Source organism: Xyrauchen texanus, chromosome 1 (genome assembly GCF_025860055.1).
Source record: "Xyrauchen texanus isolate HMW12.3.18 chromosome 1, RBS_HiC_50CHRs, whole genome shotgun sequence".
Classification (NCBI taxonomy): Eukaryota; Metazoa; Chordata; class Actinopteri; order Cypriniformes; family Catostomidae; genus Xyrauchen; species Xyrauchen texanus.
In genome coordinates, this window is record NC_068276.1 from 26,378,692 (window position 1) to 26,401,233 (window position 22,542).

The 22,542-nt window shown below is 41.5% G+C and overlaps 1 protein-coding gene across 5 annotated transcripts in view; it reads right to left on the reverse strand.

Annotated features, from left to right (window-relative positions):
• herc1 (HECT and RLD domain containing E3 ubiquitin protein ligase family member 1) overlaps positions 1-22,542 on the reverse strand; it is a 59,914-nt gene that overhangs the window by 32,730 nt on the left and 4,642 nt on the right. For 4 of the 5 annotated variants that reach the window (XM_052113820.1, XM_052115297.1, XM_052112362.1 and 1 more), the window contains exons 6-37: positions 22,415-22,511; positions 21,200-21,343; positions 20,878-21,005; positions 20,649-20,793; positions 19,252-19,423; positions 18,852-18,986; positions 18,236-18,401; positions 18,016-18,141; positions 17,702-17,914; positions 17,068-17,220; positions 16,840-16,972; positions 15,105-15,296; positions 13,549-13,764; positions 13,268-13,441; positions 12,288-12,402; positions 12,076-12,196; positions 11,801-11,981; positions 10,637-10,919; positions 9,473-9,593; positions 9,320-9,371; positions 8,325-8,593; positions 7,960-8,184; positions 7,321-7,441; positions 6,996-7,233; positions 6,652-6,821; positions 6,378-6,533; positions 6,202-6,308; positions 5,996-6,106; positions 5,494-5,664; positions 5,147-5,386; positions 4,928-5,011; positions 1,535-2,064 (exon numbers count right to left, since the gene is read on the reverse strand). In XM_052113820.1, the coding sequence (XP_051969780.1) occupies positions 1,535-2,064; positions 4,928-5,011; positions 5,147-5,386; positions 5,494-5,664; positions 5,996-6,106; positions 6,202-6,308; positions 6,378-6,533; positions 6,652-6,821; positions 6,996-7,233; positions 7,321-7,441; positions 7,960-8,184; positions 8,325-8,593; positions 9,320-9,371; positions 9,473-9,593; positions 10,637-10,919; positions 11,801-11,981; positions 12,076-12,196; positions 12,288-12,402; positions 13,268-13,441; positions 13,549-13,764; positions 15,105-15,296; positions 16,840-16,972; positions 17,068-17,220; positions 17,702-17,914; positions 18,016-18,141; positions 18,236-18,401; positions 18,852-18,986; positions 19,252-19,423; positions 20,649-20,793; positions 20,878-21,005; positions 21,200-21,343; positions 22,415-22,511 (5,489 nt within the window). The remainder of the gene's footprint in view (positions 1-1,534; positions 2,065-4,927; positions 5,012-5,146; positions 5,387-5,493; positions 5,665-5,995; positions 6,107-6,201; positions 6,309-6,377; positions 6,534-6,651; positions 6,822-6,995; positions 7,234-7,320; positions 7,442-7,959; positions 8,185-8,324; positions 8,594-9,319; positions 9,372-9,472; positions 9,594-10,636; positions 10,920-11,800; positions 11,982-12,075; positions 12,197-12,287; positions 12,403-13,267; positions 13,442-13,548; positions 13,765-15,104; positions 15,297-16,839; positions 16,973-17,067; positions 17,221-17,701; positions 17,915-18,015; positions 18,142-18,235; positions 18,402-18,851; positions 18,987-19,251; positions 19,424-20,648; positions 20,794-20,877; positions 21,006-21,199; positions 21,344-22,414; positions 22,512-22,542) is intronic. The other variant, XM_052114560.1, reaches the window with a different exon arrangement.

Sequence of the window (22,542 nt, forward strand, 5' to 3'; positions counted from 1 at the left end):
TAAAAGAATTTACCAAAAAAAAGCCTTAAGCCCTGTTCACACCGCCAGCGACAAAATGTTCTGATCTCATTCATTTTCAATGAGAGCAGGTGACTTCTGGTAACACACGCAACAGCAACAATATGTGGCCATGTCCAGAGGTTCAACAAATTGGAAAAAAAGTTTAAATGTTTTATGCAACTGAGGAGCAACTTTCGGCAGTAAAAACCAATGGGAGTGAAGACAGTGGAGCTCCTGTTACATACTGGAGTTAAGTGCAGGCAAGATTGAGAAGTTGAGCATTTTTTTTGTTCTGCATGATTTGTCTGTAACCTCATACAATATAGCTAAAAGTTAATGGACACCTGTACACCAACATTTATATGTGCTCGATAATTTAATTTCAAAACCATCTTTCACTCTTCTGGAAACACTTTCCACTTGATGTTGGAAAACATAGCTGCATTGATTTGCTCCCAGTCAGATACAAGAGTATCAGTGAAGTCAGAAACTGATGTTGGATGATTCATCCTGGCTCGCAGTCAGCATCAATTTCATCCAAAAGGTGTTCAGTGGGGTTATCCACATTTTTCCTGGAACATGGATGTGTTCCACAATTAACCTGTTGTCAGTTTCCGGTCTCCAGTGTTTTCACTCACATTGGCATATATTCTTATCGGGTAATGTGATGTTTGAAGTATTACATTTGTAAAAATGTCAAAACGCATGTGGCTGTATTGTACCGATACTTCACAAAGACGAAATGACAAGTGTTTTATTGACAGTGCCTCAACTGATTGTGTAGAATTCATGAAGCGATGGTCCGAGGTTAGTTGCGTTGATATCATGAACTACTTTGAGTTTAAATTAACCTGAAATTAATTTGAACTCCAAATAACAATTAAATGATTGTTGTAGTCCATCTGGATCGCTTGTTTCTGTAGTTTTTACATTGCTTCTTGAGACCAGAAACAGAAAACAGGCAATCAGAATCATCATAGTGGTTGCAGAGGAAAACTATGGATAGAACTTTCTTTGTGCACAGGAGCATTGTCATGTTGGAACAGAAAAGGTCCCTTCCCAAACTGTTGTCACAAACATGGAAGCACACAATTCTTTAAATTCCACTATATTGTAGCATTAAGATTTGTTTTTACTGAAATTAATGGAATACCCAAACCTGTTAATTAAATGTTCACAAACATTTAGCCACATAGTGTACATGGATATCATTTTAAATGATGCGTGGACAAGTATTACATGACAAGAGAGTTTGATTCATACATTCACAGATCATTCATCTTGTAAATTATTTGATGCATGGAGCATTTTTTCCTCTAGAATGGTATATTTTAGGATTAGGTTAGGCAAGAAAACCAATTGCTTTTCAAATTAGAAAATCGTATTTTTTAATTGGCCGACTAGCAACCTACCATACAGGGACTAGAGACCTAAAGCGATAAAATCCCTGGCAGTTTGAACGGGACTTTAGTTTGACAGATAGATCTCCATTTGAGAGTAAAAAAAAAAACCCAGACAAATACCAATCTCTCACCTGATTGTGATCTCCGCCTCATCCCATTGCACCTTGGCTGATGTGCTCCCCTCCTTCACCACACCCAGCAGAGTGGCATGTCTCCCAGTCTGCTTGTGCACACACCGTCCCCCCATCCTCAACCCACCATCTACTCCCCCTATAACAGCTAACACAGGCCACACCTGGTGGCACAGCGTTCGCAAGTGCATCTCTGACAGCTCTACGGAAGCATGCCGTCCGCTTCTTCCTCTTTCTTCCTCTCTCTCTTCCTCTTTCTCATCTTGCTCCTCTCGGCTCTGTGCCGAGCGGCTCTTGTGCAGTCTGGTGGCCCCTGCTGGAGGTGCGCCTTCCCGAAGACAACCTCTGATCTGCTGGAGGCGCTGCAGAATGCTGCGGTTGATAGTTTGCGTCCAGTGTTCAGAGCGGTGCAAGATCCGCACCAGCTGGGTGGTGGCTTCAGCGAGGACAGTGGCAATAGGGCTGCAGATCGGGTCACCAGGCAACAGGTCACGGGGTGTGCCCCTCATCTGCATGTCACAGATTTTTACCTGCAAGGTGGAAAGTTTAGAATTCCCCTTTCAAACAATAATCATAGCTGTTCAATGATGATGCCAATTAGCCAAAAGGCTAATTCAGCATAGGTTCCCCTCTGGAATTTTGAAAGGATTTTTAAGAATAGCAGAGTAAAATGAAGTCTAACATTAAATGAAGTGACTTCCACATTTTGCTCTACAACATAAATTACACAGTCGCGCTCTAATTTTTAAATGTGAATTTTTCAACTGTTTTAAAGATCTAGTTTCAAAGAAGTTGCTACATAAGGACAACCACCACCACAAGGCTGCGAGTTTACATGCTTGATGAATCGGATGACCGAGGTAATACTTATATAGCAACTTAGCAATTTCCTTTTTTTTATCCTCCAATTAAAAATGTTTATTGATTTGTAGATATATAACAAAGAAAAACAACATATATACATTGAATCAACATTTAACACCCACTATTACCCCTCCCCAATCACCAACCCCACCCTGAAATTAACACTGGTCACAACCCAATTACAAGTGTTTATCCCCCATATTGATGACCGTCCCATCGCCCAAAATACAGGGACTGGGCAAAATGAAATTTGAGTGCCCAATACATCACATATAAAACTCTGAACCTTCAACCAAAATTCTTGGATCTTCACCACCAAAAGACATGGATTGTGTCTCCATCTTCTGATTGGCATCTCCAGCCGGTGGGTGTGTCTTTAACACCAACCCTATACAATCTAGAGGGGAGCCAATAGATTCGATGTAAAATCTTGAATTGAAAAGGTACACCCTTGCATCTCTAGATGCAGACTTGGTTTTTTTTTATTTTTTTTATCCTAGACCACAATTCCTCTAATACAAAGTTTAAATCTTTCTCCCATAATCTCTTGATTGAAGTTAAGCTCTGTTCCTCAGACTCTGAATTAGCAGGGAGTAATTCACTGATGCCTCATGACCTTTTCCTAAATAAGTAATCACCACTCCCTGAGTATCTGCTGTTTTAGGGAGGTGTGCTCCTCCAAAAAAAAAAAAAAAAAAAAAAGGACAGAGCAGATGGCACAGCTGTAAATACCTAAAGAACTGATCTGGCAATCCCAAAATGTTGAACTATATTTTCAAAGGATCTCAACACTCCACTCTCAGATAGGTCACTGAGTTTAGTAACCCCCGCTCACAATCCACTCTGACCAGCAGAAAGCGACTTATTAATACACAATTTTTGGTTCAGCCATATGCTCGAGGCAACATTTAAATAAATGTCCGAATTAAACACACTGGACACTTTTCTCCTTTCTTAGTGCAAATGCGAGATAATGGGGTGTAATTTAACTTCTCCGATTAGTTTGACAGAAAGGCTTTTCAATGGCAAAATCGGGGCAAGAACTGCCTGTTCAATACAAAACCAGGCAGGGGCTCTCTCAGGTGGAAGCGACCAATGAGTCAAATGTCTGAGACTGAATGCCAAGTGGGTTAAAGCAGTGCTGGAAAATAATGGTGTCCACACAAAATATTGACACTTTGGGCCCAATTTGGACATTTTCACTTAGGGGTGTACTCACTTTTGTTGCCAGCGGTTTAGACATTAAATGGCGGTGTGTTGAGTTATTTTGAGGGGACAGCAAATTTACACTGTTATACAAGCTGTGCACTCACTACTTTACATTGTAGCAAAGTGTCATTTCTTCAGTGTTGTCACATGAAAAGGTATAATCAAATATTTACAAAAATGTGAGGGGTGTACTCACTTTTGTGAGATACTGTTTGTATGCATGCATATACATATACACATATATATATATATATATATATATATATATATATATATATATATATATATATATATATAAAGAGATGTCGTTCAGTTTCCTCAGACAGTGAAATTAAATGTTCAGTGAGCCAGCCCATTCAACTGCAACATGAGTGCAACAAATGACCCAATCACTCCAATGTCCTGCAAGAAATACTCCACAAAACAAACTCCAGCCTCTAGTTGAACCAGCACAAAAAGAAACAAAAAAAAAAGGTGCCCAGATTCCTCGGACAGTCAAGTGAATGTTCAGTGAGTCAAGCTTACTTGGCTGCAATGTGAGTAATACAAAATGACTGCTTGCTGGGGACATGCAAATACTTTACAGCCATCCTTAGTATTTATTCTCAATTTGGCTGGGAACATCAATGCAAAAGCGAACGCTGATGTAACAGTTTCTTCCATTCATTGAATCGATCACGTTTCTTTCGTGAAATTGGCAAAGTCTCGGAACAAGAAAATGCTGTGGTTCTTCCAAGAAAGCCTTCCTTTACTCCTCACGTAACACGAGATCTTTATCGGATGATCTTAGAAATTTGGCCAGAATTGATCGACATATTGCAGCAAGAACCTTCGTTAGCATTGCTGATGCGTTAAGCAATTCTCGTCGAATTTCTTTCACCTATCCGGCCAAATCGACTCCCTGGCTTGAGGCCTCTAGAGGGACGTCAGCTTGAGCACGCAAGTGTCTTTTAATGTCTCCAGAGCAGAGGATTCTTAATTCTTTGACATATTGTCTTCCTAGAACAGTTATGGATCAGGGTGTATCGAGTCTCACCAGTTTATATCATTAGAAGTATCAAAACGTTGTTACGTGACTCACGCAATTTCCGTTTTTAAAGAACACAATGGTTTCAAAATTCAGATTTAAGGTATGACTGTGTATAAATTATGTTGTAGAGCAAAACATGAAAGTTTCATCAAGTAAACCACAGACCTTACTGGAAACCCACTGGAAATGCCCAATGAAAAGGTTAATTTTTTTCAGCTTTATTTTAGATCATCAAAAAAGATGGCCAGTACCACTGATGTTACATCAACATCATCGTCTCTTTGTCTCACCTTTTCTCCTGGGTTGCTGCTGTAGAACATGACACAAGGGTAGAGCTCTGATGCATCAACATCCTCAAAGGCCAGTTTGGGTTCCTGCAACATAAAGCATCATGGTTTAGCACATAAAGGTATTAGGAGGTCTATGATACGAAGTGAGTTAATTAGAGAAAGTTGCGGGTTGTAAAAGTGGTTGACAATGTGTGTATTTTTGAATAGGCAGCACAGCACCTCTCCATTCTTCCCAAAGGACACAGTCCTAGCCTCCATGTCCAGCACACAGGTGATGTAGTCTCCCTGTGTGTAGCTGGACAGCGTGAGGGTCTGCTCTCCGTTATGGTAGAGGTTGCCACTGTATGCGCGGTAGAGCCACATGTCTGCCGTTGTGCGGTGGTTGAAGTCATGCACTGGCCAGCGCGACACACCCACACACGTGCCCTCATTGCCACGATTTTCCTTCACAATATAGAACTAAAAACACATATTACGCACTCTTACACTCACATAGACAGAGAAAGACTTGTATTTAGAAATTGGATTGTGTGGAATGTGTGTGCATAGAAGAAAGTGAGTAGAACCTTCCACTGGTAACAGCCAGATGAAATGCCAGTGGAAGCTAGACCGTAACCTTTGCCCCCACTGCCATGAGTCAGTCCCTGTCCACTTTCCACTACACAGCACTGAGCCTTCTCAGGGTCAAAGGTCACCTCCTGGATAGGTAAATTTTCCTCTTCCTCCTCTGGCTCACCCTAAGACAGGTCCAAAACCAGCAAAAGTGACCACAGAATGGTGGATTTTTAAGGGGGAGTTTGCTTGAATTATAAATTCAGATATTTTCTCACCCTAATGTTGCTCCAAACCTATATGACTTTCATTCATGGAACTGAAAAGGTGAAAAGAATGCTGACACTGCTCTTTTTCCATACAAAGAAAGTAAATGGGGACCAAGGCTCTTGGTCCAAAACATTCCACCTATACATGTCCTTTTGTTTTCCACTAAAGACAGAAAGTCATCCGAGTCTGGAACAAGATGGGGGTGAGGTTAATCCGCTTACACTAGACCGGCTGTATCTCTCTCACCTGTAGCTTCAGCTCCTGCTCTCTCTCTTTCAGCTGCATGGTGTGTTTGGCTTGAGCAACAGGAGCCTCCCACATACAGTCAGACAACAGGGAAAACAATCTCTCCACCACCTGCCACACATAGTCAAATAAATTAAGAACTAAAACCATTAGAGTGAAAGAGAAAAATAAATAAAAAAGCCCAACATAGGTGTGTGGAGGCAGACCTGGGACATCAGATGGTCCTCCACACTGCTCTCACAGGCAGGAAGTACAGCTTCCAGAACATGCAGGGCTAACAGCCGAGTCCTCAAATTACCAACCAATGGAATGCCTGAAAAATATATTTCTAAGTATAACAGCACTTAGACAGTTACAAGTTGATGGGTTTGTGAGCTGTTACCTGAGCAGCATTTCTGAGCAGCAATGTTGAGAAGAACTTCAGTCCATTTAGGACATGCCATCTTGGACTGGATGGCTTTGGAAGAGACGACTCGACGCAGAAACACCAAGAAGTCTCCAAGGTGCAGTTCTGCAGTGTGTCTCTTTCGTAACAATGCTGCACCACCAAAAATAAATAAATAAATAAATAATAATAACAACAGAACAACTTTGTGACTTAATGAGTGTTTGCAGGTGTGTTACTGCGCTTGAATGGTTGCTGTTGAGTGTCCTACATCGGAAATCTTTTTTCTGGACATCTGCACAATCGTCAGTCTTCTCCTGAAGATCTGGACTTGCACTGAGCGTGCTTCCTGCAGCCTGAGACAGCAGAGTCTTCAGCTGACTACACAGAAGGTCCAAAAGAGACTGGACCACCTTTGGACTCAACCTGTCTGCATATGTTCTGATAGGGAATAGCAATATTCAGTTAGCTCTAAAGGCCACGAACCAATGTGTTTGTGAAATCTTAACAGACAGATGTCACCATAATCTCAGAGCGAGTCTATAAGGCATTTGACCGGTTTAGATCTTAACCAACTATAGAAAGTCAGAGCATCTGTGAAGTAATGTGGCATACCCGGTGCTGATGGCTAGTATCTGCAGCAATCTGGTGCTGGCTACTTTAAGAGCAGTGCTGAGTTGAGAGCCCGTAGGCTTGTGCAATAGTTGCAGAGTCTGTCCAAGGAGAGTTTCAGTGCCACAAAGCTGAGAGAGAACATCCAAGAGGCCACTGGAGATAGCCAATGACACGTCCACAGGCTGGTAACGCACACTTAAAGCGAAGACTGTCACCAAGAGCAGCCTCTGTTGGGCCTCTGGTGACACACACAACATTTTAAATATACATGATGTCATGCAGGTATGGAGTCTAATCACTGTATGTGTATGTTCAGACACAATACCGATGTGGTGCTTGTTTGCTTGAAGGGCTCTCTCTAATGTGACTGACAGCTGCTGGTATATCTTATGCACAGCTGTCTGAATGTCCATCTGTAAACATTTCTTGGCTGCTCTGACTTCATCCTATAAGGAAAGACAAAGAACAACACTTGCAAAGCCCGTAACATAAATTATAAAATTTAGCAATTCTTTTTTTCACGCCCAGTCTATAGGACATAATTTACCTGGCAATATTAAATAATTGACATTATTTATTTTGAGGGTGATTGACTTGATTCGTGTATAGTATATAGAGTGAATACTGTAATGTATAGATGGTGAGATTTTTTCTCAAGCCAGACTGATCAATTTTATAAGCCTCAATGTTCTCCCAAATATCTAAAAACAATTGGTCATCCTTTGTCAGTAACCAAAATAACTTCTAAATGCACTCATATGGAGTCAGTAAAACCAACATAAAAGTCCACTTGAAGCTCAGCTCAGCTTGACACTGGGCCAATGAGCAATACTTTTTGTATAGTATAATATATTGACATTGTTGTGGCATAATAGTCAGATTATAATCAATATTATGCAACACTCATTAGTGCCTCTTATCTGAATCAGTTCAATTCAATTAGATATGTGTGCTAGATAATTACCTGGTAATGGTGTAGTTGGACACTCTCCCCCTTGAGACCACCACTGCTGATGGCACCCAGGCCAAAACACCCAGACAGGAACTGCAGTCTGACTGATGTTAGCAAAGAGGCAGAGTGAAAACTAAGGCACGTCCATCCAGCTCCACCTCCAGTGCCTGCCTGACTGCTCTTCTCCTCCATCCCAGAAATTAACACCACAATCTGATGAAGGGCCTCCAGACGCAACTACAGAAACAAAAGAAAAACAGCAACATAAAAGGATAAAATAAGCAGATTCTTCTTCTATAATGTGAGGGAGGTAAAGACAGATATAGTGGGATCTTAATTGTCAGAGTGTATGGAAGTATGTGAGTGCGGACACATACCTCTGCTCGGCCCTGTTGCTTCTCCATGGCTATAATAATGGCTTGTGGGCTGGTAGACACACTCTCTTCTGGTTCTTTAAAAGCAGGGGTGTTCCCAACATCTCCACTGATGAAGTTCACTATGTTCTCAATTAGTGCATGGAGCCTGAGAGAGTGGTTTAGATCGAGGTCTGACTCCTCGTAGAACTGTGGATAGCTGTATAAACACTCACGGGCCAATCGTCCCCCAAACCATTCAGCAGAAGAGTCTGGAGAACTGTAAAGAAAGCCTAGAAGACAAAAGACACATAAAGAGATTCATCATTTAGTCGAATCTAATTGTAAGCAGAGCAAATGCCTATGCTAATTGTGCCCAATCCTGCTCCTGGCACTATGCTAACGGTACCCTACCGCTTCCTGCAGCGCTTCATTTCACACTTTCTGTAATGTTCAAGAGCACCCCAAGACCTTATTCATATATTTCAGGTTTTTTAAACTTTGTCAGAGAGTGGCTTTCCAGAAGCAGGATTGGGTGAGTCCTGTCCAATAGAAAAATGACAGGGGCAAATATGAATTTTTTATAGCAAACAATAACAATGTCTGAAAATGCTCAGAGTTTAAAACTTGTTTGAATTCTGTGGATATCTGCAGAATTCTGTGGCCACACATTCTGTGCAGGCCTGCACACGCATAATGAATATTATGAGTGGTGCGGATCAGAATTATTATTTAGCTGAATTGTTTCAAGCTTCTCCACATAGTAGCATGGTGCTGAATTATGGCAGACAATTAAGAGAATACAGGAGGAAAGACAGATGGCAAAAGAAAACCACTGTTCCCTCTCATTTTACACCCACATTTGGCCAAGAGGAAAATAGACTGACACCCAAGTTTGTCAGCGTTACATGTGTACTTCCACAAACAGTCTTGCACAAATATTAAGATTAAGAGAGCAGTACACTGTATTCCAGCAGAAGTGTTAGAAGGTCTAAGGGTGTTTGGGGAGGGGCTTTTACCTCTTTTTTTAGGAGTGAAAGCTAAATCCAGATCCACATTCCTCCTTGCATTCTGAAATAATCCACACCAATAGGTTAAGTAACCACAATTCAAACTGTCATACAAAGAGTAAAGCAGATAAGATCGGGTGGAGTATGTGTGGTGGAGCTCACCAGTGAGTATCCCTCTTCATCAGACTCTGGCTGAGACAGATCAGACTCACTTCTGGATTTTGTGAGCCTGTAGCTGGGACTGTTCTGAATGGATCGACTCTCAGCTGTCAGGCTCTCACTCCTACAAAACACACAAAATTAAATTAGAGAAAAAAAGGTTAGTAGTTTCTATGAGTTCACATAATGCATTAAAAGAATATTCTGGGCTCAATACAAGTTGACCGCATGTGTGGCATATTATTGACAACCACATACATTTATTTTGACGTTCCCCTCCTTTTATTAAAAGAAGCAAAAATATGGGTTACTCTGAGGCACTTACAATGAAAGTGAATGGGGGTTAAAATACTAACCTTTTCAAAAGTATAGCCACACAATATAAACAATATGCATGTAAACATGATTTTAGCATAATACAATTATTGCCATGACAATGTAAAGTCAACAAACCCTAAAATCCCAAAATGTCTGTAGATAATTACAATGTAAACAACTTTACAGCTCAAATATTACATGAGTTTTAACAGATGTAATGTAAGTGCTTTTATAAAATTATAAGCTTCACATTTCTCCTTTTAAACCCTCCAAAAAGTGTCCACATTCACTTCCATTGTAAGTGCCTCACTGTAAAATCGATTTTTGCTTTTTTAAAGAAAAGGAGGAATGAGTCGAAATATATTTTTGTGGTAATCAACATTATGCCACAAATGCTGTCGATTGAGCTTAACTTGTATTGAACCCGGAACATTCCTTTAAGAAACATGACCCAAATATACAGTAAATTAATGTCACTAATGAATTACTTTTTTTTTTTTTTATTCCTTGAAAAGTATCAGAATAACCACTGCTTTTAAACTAATTGCATTTGGGTCAGCCTATAAAAGGTGCTTCAGAATTAGGTCAGCACACATGGTCTTTGGCAACTGGATAATGTGAAATCTGAAAAGTAGGTCAGGCATTCCTGATCAGGCTGTAGCAGAGCATGCACTGGAAAAGAGGTAAGGGAGTTCAGTGAGAACTTCAGGCTTCACAGATAAGGGTTACGATTATAATAGACTTGCTTCAAAATGTTAACAGGGCTCAATGTGCATCAGGTTAAAAGTTTAAAGGTATGCTTGCACTTGTTTTATCAGCTTACTGATAAAATTTGCTGATGCCACTCACCTCGTAATAAACCCGCCTCCATCCTGGTTGACCCCGCCCATCAGCGTCTGCTGGTTGATTTGCTGTGTGAGTGGTGTGCTGACGGCCAGCAGGAGCATGGCGCAGCGGTGGATGACAGCATTGCATGCGGTGGTGTAAAGATCCTGTCCTTCCTGCGGAACAGTGCTGCACCTGCGCTCAAGCCCGTGCTGAGCCGGCTCCTCTTGTATGCTCATGCTGCCGGCTCGATCCTTGTCTCTCCCTCGCGCAGCCTCCCGTACTGATAGAAAACATTGAAAGATTTCTGTATCCACCAAGACAAGACACAAAGCAGCTGGGTTAGGAAAGCAGCCAAGAAGCATGCCGTTATTACGTTTCTAAGGCTGGTTATTACACAACGCCATTGTGCGTCATTCTTCTTTTTTCTATAAAGACAAAGTGAGGTTACTGTTCATCTATGTTAGGTTGTATGTAAGGGAAAGTTCACCCAAATGCTATTCCAAAGCCATTTGTGGTTATTCCTTCTCTGGAACACAAAAAGCTAATTTTTCATAGAATTTTTACACAGGTTTTTCCATACAACGACAGTTCTTTGTGACAAACAAGAAGCATAAAAGCAGCTCATATGACTCGTGAACTATATTACCAGTCTTCTGAAGAGGAACAGACAGATATTAAAGTTTTTATTCACTGAAAAGTGCTGGAGGGCCACAGCCATCCAGAGTTTTGTTCCAGCTCTGCTCCAAAATGCCTCCTTGTAATGTTGAAGTACTCCTGAAGACCTTGATTAGCTGCTTCAGCTGTATTTAACAATGGTTGGAGCTAAACTCTGCTGGACTGTGGCCCTTCAGGAACCGAGTTTGACACCCCTGTTCTATGTAAAAAGCAGCATGAAGATTTTTCTAAAATTCTCTTTTGGTGTTCCACAGAAAAAATAAAGAGCACACAGGTTTGGAACAACATGAACTTTGTTGTATATTGTAGCACAGTGTATTTACTGCGTGTAATGTTGAATCAATAACATTTATGCAAATTAATACATCTTTACAATGTCTGATCTGGGACAATAAACAGTAAAGGTATTAAGTGTGTTCAAACGTGTGAGACAACTTAAAAAAATGCCACCCAAAGCATCAGCCCATCTCAGAACACGCACTTGCCCTTGACCTATAAGTATGAACTCACTTCCTGCGGTCATGACCTCATGCTCTCTCTCCTCCTCATCGTCTTCCTGCTCCTGGTGTCCTTCCTCTCTTTCTCTTTCTCTTTCTCTGTCTCTCTCTATCATTTCAGCCTCCTCATCTATAGTTCGAGTGAAGGAGTGCTCCTGAGGGTCCAACTCCACTGAGTCCACGTTATCAGGAATCTGAACATTGCAGACACCAATAAGAAATTACATTAAATACACGAGAAGACATATGAGAAGTAGAGCATCTGTGCAAACATATGTGAAGTCGTACCCAGTGTTCTCTGGATGACGAGCGGGTCTGGATGAGCTCCATGTTCTTGCAAGCCAAGAGGCGATTGCGCACCTTATAAACACTGCGATACACCTCAGCCAACAGCTTACATGGCTGATATCTGCATGGAGAGAAAAAAAATTTCAGCAGTGTCCACAGCTGTGTAATATTATGTACCACTCTCTATAGTAATGTTGGCTTCAAGGTCATACCTCCCCTCTCCACATGCCTGTCCCAGCAGCCCTGTGTGTTTCAGCAGTACACCAAGTACGAACCGTGACACTGTGTCTAACAGAGCCTCGTTAGGCAGCAACGCACTGTCCCAATCTATCCCAACGCCACACACACACACACACACACACACACACACACACACACACACACACACACACACACAATTAAAGCTGTTGGCTCGCACAATTCCTAACAAATACAAGTTGATATAACTTAAATCATACTACAACCATACAAAACGAGGCTTTGTGACAAGTTTACAACATAAAGATGTGGTTTATGTCTAGCTGTCACATAGAAATCTTGAATAAGAGAGACAAATGCCATTATGTGTACTGTAAACTCAAAGCAGTAAATGTAGAAAAATGGTGTGCCCTATTGCAGGGATCTTAAGTTCAAATATGACATAAGATCCATGCTATAGTCGGATAAGGACAAATATTTATCTAAAGTAGTGTGATCTTTCTAAACAGCAATAGCAACTGGGAGGCCTGGGTAGCTCAGCGAGTATTGATGCCGACTACCACCCCTGGAATTGCAAGTTCAAATCCAGGGTGTGCTGAGTGACTCCAGCCAGGTCTCCTAAGCAAAAAAAAAAAGGCCCAGTTTCTATGGAAGGTAAAGTCATATAGGATAACCTCCTCGTGGTCGTAATTTGTAGTTCTCGCTCTCAATAGGGAGTGTGGTTAGTTGTGCATGGATCGCGGAGAGTAGCATGAGCCTCCACATGCGGAGTCTCCGCGGTGTCATGCACAATGAGCCACGTGATAAGATGCGCGGATTGACGGTCTCAGAAGCGGAGGCAACTGGATTGAGTAACCGTGCCACCACGAGGAACTAAGAAGTGGGAATTGGGCATTCCAAATTGGGAAAAAAAGGGGATAATAAGTATAAAAACAGCAATAGCAACTAAAAGTGATTCTTTAGGAGATACCAGGCGAGTAGGCGTGTGTCATACCCTTGCTGATGGCATAGTCCTGCAAGTTTGTCCACAGGCTGTGCGTGGGCTCTTTAGTTGATCCAAGGGCCAAATCCACTAGCACACTCATGTCAGCACGCAACTGACAATCAAAGGGTCTTTGCTCCTCATTCCCACATAAAGCCACTTCCAGCAAAGAGCTGATACAAGCATCTGAAACATCAACATACTATTTTGAGCTTTAATATTTGACCTGCTTACCCTGTGATCTATGAGTTTTGCAGGCATACAATAGTATGTGCGTGTTTGTATGTGCATACCAAGTTGGGGTATGTCAGTCTCTAAGCCATTACTGAAGAGTGGTGTTTTGAGCCAGTGAGCAGTATGCTGTTCCTCTGGTGAGGGTGGGGCACCCTGCAGCATTCCCCCAAGACAGCGTCCCACCAGAAGGGCTACGGTGCGCTCAAGATCCACTAACCACACCCAGTACTGTGCCGGTCCTGACACACAAACTGGATCAACCAGATCTGGGGTGCCTACAGGAAGATAGGAAAGTTCTCAGTATATTAAAAAAATTCTCAGTATATTATTTGCGAGCAGAGCCATTCTTAGGGTGGTGAAACCGGAGCAGTCGCACCTTGCCCTGAGCTTCGGAGGGGGGTTGGGTGCAACCAGTGTAGTCCCCCCAGAGATCACTACTGAAGGGGAGATCACTATTGTTGGGGGACCTTGCTGCGAACACTATCGACAGGGACAGGAACGCTCTCCAGCAATAACATTTTTCTAACCATGCGTACTCTGAACATGTAGTATGTGAATGCACCTGGAATTATTTGTGCTAATAAGTGGGTCCACAAGGTAGCAACACTCACAGTTGAGCCATTGCTTTCATGAAGAAGCACTAGAAAAAGATGTAATCACTGCAAACAACAGGAGACAAAGGTGGAAACAAAAACATTAGATGTACATGTCAGAATGTGTGTGCATCACATAGAAGTTATAGTGTGCATACACTGACAACATGTGCATGCATGCACATTCAAATGAAGAATACCTTGAAAGGCTGAGCGTTCGTGTCAAAACGGGGCATTCTTTAGGCTTTACAGTACAAGTGATTTTCTAAAGAACACAATGATGATATTTGGTGATAGGGTTCAAACCAACAATGTTTGTTTGTTTTTTTACCCAAGAACTTCAACCGCTACAACATGCATCATATTTGATCATATCAGAATGACACTGCAGCCAGGACAGGATTATGGTCTAATGAGGCTCTAGGGACCCACAATTCAAATTTGTATTGCCGTAATATTTAAACAATTCGGCCTAGTGGTCAAATTGCACTGTATTTCCTGGTGCAGTTTTGGGAAACGCTGCTTAAGGCTTTGGAAGCCACTGGAAGTCCAAGACCCCAGTTCATGATCCAACTGTGACTGCCGCACTGATTCTTGTACATTTCAAAACAAAGGTACAACTTGACTTCACCCAGGTCTCCTAAGCAAACAAACTGGCCCGGTTGCATGGTCACATGGGGTAACCTCCTCGTGGTCACGATTAGGGGTTGCCGCTCTCAATGGGACGCGTGGTTAGTTGTGCATGGATTGCGAAGAGTAGCATGAGCCTCCTGTGCGGAGTCTCCGCGGTGTCATGCACAACGAACCACGTGATAAGATGCACAGATTTACTGTCTCAGGAGCGGATGCAACTAAGTCTTGTCCTCTGCCACCCTTATTGAGGTGAGTAATCATGCCACCACAAGGACCTACTAAGTAGTGGGAATTGGGCATTCTAAATTGGGAGAAATGGATAAATTAAATTAAATAAAAAACACAAGTAACAGGTAAGATCGAAAATGTGAATTTCAATAAAGTCTGACCGTGTAGAGGCCACTGTAACTCCTGTTCCTCTAGAGGTGCAGCAGCAGGTAGGAGTCTGTTGAGATGGTCCAGAGGGGGCAGCAGGTCTAAGAGGTAACTGAGCAATGGCCTTGCCACCCATACAGGCAACAACAGCAGGGACGTCACAATCTGACACAACATACTGCCTGCTGCAGACATGTAGATCACATCTACAACATCCACAAACAGAGTCATAGAGAGAATGTCAGAGATATATTTTGCCAATATGTTTAGTCCATTAGCAGTTTATATGAGTTTAAGTTTAAATGTGTGTGTACACAGTGCATCCGGAAAGTATTCGCAGCGCTTCACTTTTTCCACATTTTGTTATGTACAGCCTTATTCCAAAATGGATTAAATTCATTATTTTCCTCAAAATTCTACAAACAATACCCCATAATGACAATATGAAAGAAGTTTGTTTGAAATCTTTGCAAATGTATTAAAAAGAAAAAAAGAACAAAAAAAAAAATACAAATAAATCACATGTACATAAGTATTCACAGCCATTGCCATGACACTCAAAATTGAGCTCAGGTGCATCCTGTTTCCACTGATCATTCTTGAGATGTTTCTACAACTTGATTGGAGTCCACCTGTGGTAAATTCAGTTGATTGGACATGATTTGAAAAGGCACACACCTGTGTATATAAGGTCCCACAGTTAACAGTGCATGTCAGAGCACAAACCAAGCAATTGTCTGTAGACGTCCGAGACAGGATTGTATTGAGGCACAGATCTGGGGAAGGGTACAGAAATAATTCTGCAGCTTCGAAGGTCCCAATGAGCACAGTGGCCTCCATCATCTGTAAATGGAATAAGTTTGAAAGCACCAGGACTCTTCCTAGAGCTGGCTGTCCAGCCAAACTGAGTGATAGGGGGAGAAGGACCTTAGTCAGGGAGGTGACCAAGAACCTGATGGTCACTCTGACAGAGCTCCAGCGTTTCCTCTGTGGAGAAACTTCCAGAAGAACAACCATCTCTGCATCACTCCACCAATCAGGTCTGTATGCTAGAGTGGCCAGACAGAAGCCACTCCTCAGTAAAGGGCACCTAACAGCCCACCTGGAGTTTGCCAAAAGGCCTGGTTTGATGAAACAAAGATTGAACTCTTTGGCCTGAATGGCAAGCGTCATGTCTGATGGAAACCAGGCACCGCTCATCACCTGGCCAATACCATCCTAGAGTGAAGCATGGTGGTGGCAGCATCATGCTGTGGGGATATTTTTCAGTGGCAGGAACTGGGAGACTAGTCAGGATTGCGGGAAAGATGAATGCAGCAATGTACAGAGACATCCTTGATGAAAACCTGCTCCAGAGCGCTCTTGACCTCAGATTGGGGTGAAGGTTCATCTTCCAACAGGACAACGACCTTAAGCACACAGGCAAGATAACAAAGGAGTGGCTATGGGACAACTCTGTGAATGTCCTTGAGTGGCCCAGCCAGAGCCCAGACTTGAACCCGAATTAACATCTCTGGAGAGATCTGAAAATGGCTGTGCACCGACTCTCCTCATCCAACCTGATGGAGCTTGAGAGGTCCTGCAAAGAAGAATGAGAGAACCTGCCCAAAAATAGGCGTGCCAAGCTTGTAGCATCATACACAAAAAGACTTGAGGCTGTAATTGGTGCCAAAGGTGCTTCAACAAAAGTTGTGAATACTTTCCAGATACACTGTATATATATTTTTTTATTTTATTTTTTTCACAAACCTCGTAGCTTCTCACACACACTGCCATTTCCAGAGCTTTCTCTCAGAAGAGTTGCAGAACGATTATAAATATCTGTGGCATGAGGCAACAATAACTGCAAGTGCTTATGTAGAAGAGCCACACTACTGCAGCCCTGACAAACACACACATACAGAAGTAAATCATTCTGGCAGAACATTCAAAGATAGTGCTTCTGATTTGCTTTCAGATATGTATGTGCTTATGTACCTCTGTAACGCAGTTGATATGGCAATAAGCCAGTAGTTGCTTCTGTAAAGAACAGAGCAATTCATGAAGGTGAGCTGGCTGGCTGCTCTCAGATGATGATGTTTCCTGCAAGATCTTATCACTGTTCTTTTCCAGCTCTCCAAATGCCTGGTCCTGTGGGGTTAACATACACACACGTGAAAACAGGCTGTTGTTTAAGTCTCTAGGAAGGAGCAGTTGAACCCCTGTGGAGTCAACCAGTAGTATATATTGGAGGCTGCATTTTCAAACATGTGTTGATCTGTATTGTAAACATCAGTGTGTTTAGATGTAGGTAAGATAACCAGATATCAAAAGGCAGCATTTACACTGTCACTTAATGCATTTTTACAGATCAGATAGCTATCTGATCATAAACAGACCAAGTGTAAATGGAATGTGCTTATTATATCAGATAGCAATCCGATCAGTAAAAATGTGTGAAGTGACAAAGTGTAAATACCCCCCAAAAGCCTACCAATAAGATTCAGAACCATATTTGAAAATGGCCCTTTTAAACCCATGAAACAAGATCTGATCTATGCCAGATCTCATTAGAACCATCTGGTGGACAGTGTAAATAAAGCCTTGAGATCTTGATCTGCAGAAGACTGACCGTGTAAAAGCCCAGGTTCCTTAGTAGAGTTTTCATTAAGATCTCTGCCAAATGTGTGTCAGGATGTGTATCAGGCTGTGTGCCAGGCACTTGCGTAGAGTCAGAAGGATGACTGGGTGGTTCAGAGGCATCTGGAGGAGCGCTGTAGCCTAAAAGAGATGCCACATGGGTGTGATCCTGCAAACTAGTGAGAATTATGTCCAACTGCATCCTCTGTAACAGATAACACACACAAATACACAAGAGCATGACTGACAGATGCTTTTGCAAGTTAAATTTGACCGTCTGATCCTTACAAACAAGCGCACACATACCTGTCCTTTGGAGAGGCTCTCCCAGCGGTCTGGCCCTTGAGGAAGGAGTGAATGCAGAAGTTCCATTCTCTCTCTAAGAGGGGGCAGCAGCATTGTCGCTCCTACTGACAGAGTCTCAATGACGGCCTACAAAACACACAATTTCATTAAATCAGAGAAAACTATGAGTCATCAAAAACATCACAGAAATACATGAAAGCGTGCTACCACAAACACAGACCTCTTGGATTTCATCAGGCACTGAGGCATCCATCAGTCTAAAGAGCAGATTGCGGAGTGGCCGTGCTTGACCTCCCAAAATACTGGTGGCCACACCCCCAGCCAGTGCTAAAGCCAGGTGATTGGACAATAGCCTCAGGCACAATTTCAAGAAGTTATGATGCTCCCTGTTGGCCCAAAACAAAAGTTATACTCTGAACTCCAGGGTGCAAGAATTTTCAGTTAATATATAATAATCTTAAAGAAGTTTTTTTTTTTTTTTTTTAAATGTTGATTAAAGAAACCATGAAATTAAATTTGGAGTTTTGTGGTTTATAGAATGAGAATGTCCCCGCACCCTAAACCACCTGCTCTGACATGTTTATGGCTGTGATGTAAACTAAAGGCTATTGGCTATTTAAAAAAAAGAGAGAGAGAGACCTTAGCCCTTAGATATGTCCTGTCTTCCATGAGAAACTGTGCTCATTAAGTCATATTATAGGGGTATTATGACCAGTGTTTAAGACTCAACTTAATCTCAAAAGCAGCAGTGATTCTTCAATAATATTCTTCAAAAATAATGGTCTAAACATAAGTGACCAAACTGCACTAGTCTATGGTGGTGGCAGAATACACACTTGGAGGATGGGAAAGGCAGTGGTGGGATCTCGTTGTTGATGCCGTCACAGTATCGATCCAGGAATGAGCGAAGGTGAGAGAAAGTGCTTTCTTCCAGGTCCACACAGTACGGCCTGTGCCAGGCCACCACCTGCCTACACAAACACATACATAATAAATGGCTTAGATCTAGAAATACAAAAAAAATGTATAGTAACTAAAGGAAAATAAAGAAGAAACCCAAAAGAACAGAAACTTCTTGCCACAAGAATGCACAAAATAAAACGTTATTAATAGGAAAAACCATGCACAATAAATCAATCAATTTTAAATAAGGGTAATGAATTTCTAAATTCTCTTTTTAATAGGAAGATTTTGGCAACAATTTCACTCATACTGGGGTTCAAAGTTTTTGCTAACCTGTCTCTAGGGAGAGCAGTCCATGCCAAGCTGTGGGAGGTGCCAGCAGAGATCTGCTGAATGGCCACTCCATCTAAACCAATCACCTTCTTGGGTTTGGTGATGGGTCCAGTGGAATTCCCTTGACCGCACTGGCCCATGGAGTTATTGCCCCAGGCATACACTTCATTGTCTTCAAAAGAAACATCCACATGAAAAACAAAAGCCCTTAGATCAAATCCACAGCACAGCAAGTAGTTAAAACTTAGTAGTTACTACAAAAAAGTTGTTTTATAATAAGGCAAATTATTTCAGGCTTATCCATTTTATAGTGCAGGTGTGTGAAGCAGTCTGGCCTAAGCTGACAAGGCAATCTGCCCCCTCAATTTTTGTAACACATGTGAACAGTCCATGTTCGGTTTAAGCACACCGTGTCAAATTGTCTGTGACATCGTATGTAAGGGCCCCTCGCTTCACCTTATCTGAGTGTCTATGAGTCAGCACATACCCTGCTGCTACTAGTCTGACCCCTCTCTTTCTCCACTATCTCAAACAACCCTTACAGTACTGCTCCAAGTAAATTCAATAACCCAACAGCACCCTACCACCAGCCATTGATTGTTTAGTTTAGTTCTTTATGCAACAGAGTGAAACTGAAAATATGATAAAGATCTGAGGGATATTTGAGGAGGAACATAAACCAAGAAATATACTATTGTTGTAGTGTATTGATTATTTGGTGAATTATGCAGTACTATAAAGAATTAGCAGGAATGTCTTGCTGTGCTCAATATTGTTTTTGCAACCATTCAAAGGGATGGTTCATACAAAAATTTACTCACCCTAATATTGTTCCTAACTCATTTGGGTTTACTTTTCTTCCATGGAACACAAAAGGAGATGTTAGGCAGAGGACTTGGTCACAATTTACATTCACTGCATCTTTTTTCCCATACATTGAAAGTGAATGGTGACTGAGGCTGACATTTCCTAACCTCTCAGTTTGTGTTCTATGGAAAAACAAGTTTGGAATGGCATGAGGGTGAGTAAATGATAACAGAATTTTAGATAGACAAGTATCTTTGGGCACTCTACATTGGTTTCAAGTGATTTACAGTCAGGGTCAGCAATTAAGGGGGAAATCGAGGCAAAAATGCCACCGAAATCCGAAATGTGGGGGAAAAAACTGCCCACATAATGAGTTCCTCTGTTTTTATTTATAAATTCTGATACAATTCTTAATATTCTATTATAAGCCTAGTAATACACATTCAAATAAACTACGAGTTCTAATCGAAATCGAATTATTCAGATTGAGAACTTAATCAATTCTTTAACTTAAGTATTTAAAAAAATACTTTAATGCAACTTTTGCCCTACAGTGTTCATTTCTGACACTGTTTACGGTACCATCTTACCATGAGATAAAGCAAGGCAGTGGCTGTCTCCTATGGAGATGTCAACGACTCTGGTTGAAGCAAGCTCCTCGATCAGTTTTGGCCTTAAAGCTGTGGCCTCTGACGAACCACATCCAAGACATGCACCACAGCCCCAAGCGTATACCTACACAAAAAATTCAAAAACCATGAAATTATCAAAAATGCGAAGTGAGCTAGGTAGATTTCAACAATCAGTTTCATGACATACCTGACCAGTAGAGGTAAGGGCCAGAGATGACTGGCTGCCAGCACATACTTTGCGAATGAACATTCCCTGGAGCGCCTCCACCACTTTAGGTTTATACACACGATTGGTGTCTCCATGACCCAGTTTTCCTGCAGAGAAGCATAACAAATGATGATGATCCAGGAGTGGTTTGCCTAACCATAGGATTTCCATCATCATATAAACAAGTAACTACATGCAATATTACCTATAAGTGGATTAAAAAGTAAGCAACATTTACTGACAAAACAAACAGCACAGCAGCCCCATACATATATCTCCTCTGCAATATTAGTCAACTCACCATTGTCTCCACCTCCAAAAGACCAGACAGTACGTCCATCTTTAGATAGGGCAATGGTGTGGGAGCTTCCACATGACACTTCACCCACATTACTGATGTCTTTAACAAGTGTGGGAATATTCCTACTGTTACTGTCACCATGACCTACATAAAGTGTAGACAAACATACATATCTGTAAACATAAAATTAAGTAATATATATATATATATATATATATTATAACATTGCTGGCAGATACAGGGTTCCCACACCTTGAGACCAATACATTTCCATGACTTATCCAGTTGCTCTTGATAAGTGTTTTTTAGAATCATTTTACAGAAATTGCACTCAGAGAGAGCAATTTCTAGGTACTGAAATATTTTACAGCAGAGTATAATTGAGAAGATTTTTATTGACTTAAAACAATTACACTTTCATAATTTTTCCTGGAAATCACAACTTTAAAATTCCCTTATTCTTTCAGCTTTTCCATGTAGAACTTCAGAAAAAGTTGGGACAGTATGGAAAATGCTTATAATAACAAAAAGGAGTGATTTGTAAATTTGATTCACACTGAGCTAGTTTGAAAACACTACAACAACACATTATATGATCCCATGCCATAACATCCATTACAGACGCATGACAGTGGTAACACAGTGAGGGAACGGAAATTTGTCGCAAAATTTTTGGAGCTTGTTGCATCATCTGATTTGAAATTAGTGTATATTATTTAGAGAAAAAAACACATTCAATTCACAAATAATATTTTATCACAAGGTGAACCGATTTTACAAATCACTCTTTTTTTTTATGTATTCATTTTTTCTAAGAACCTCAGTTGCCTCCACGTCTGAGACCATCAATCCGCACATCTTATCACGTGGCTTGTTGAGCACATTACCACAGAGACATGGCATGCTATTCACACTTTTCTCCGCGGCATCCAAGCACAACTCACCACGCACCCCACCGAGAGCGAACCACATTATAGCAACCATGAGGAGGTTATCCCATGTGACTTTACCCTCCCTAGCAACCGGGCCAATTTGGTTGCTTAGGAGACCTGGCTGGTGTCACTCAGCACACCCTGGATTCAAACCCCCTCTCCTTTTTGTATCTATTAGCATTTTTCAAACTGAATCAGAATTGGGTTTGTATGTGGGAACCCTACAGATATGAAGTGTGTATAGGTAATAAATACAGCAGAAATACAGAGAGTTAGAAAATACCTAATCTTCCAAAGTCCCCCTCTCCCCATGTGTAGAGCTCTCCATCTTCACTGACTGCAGCACTGTGTCTATAGCCTGCTGACACACAAACCACCACCTACACACAATCCAAGATATTAATCATTTAA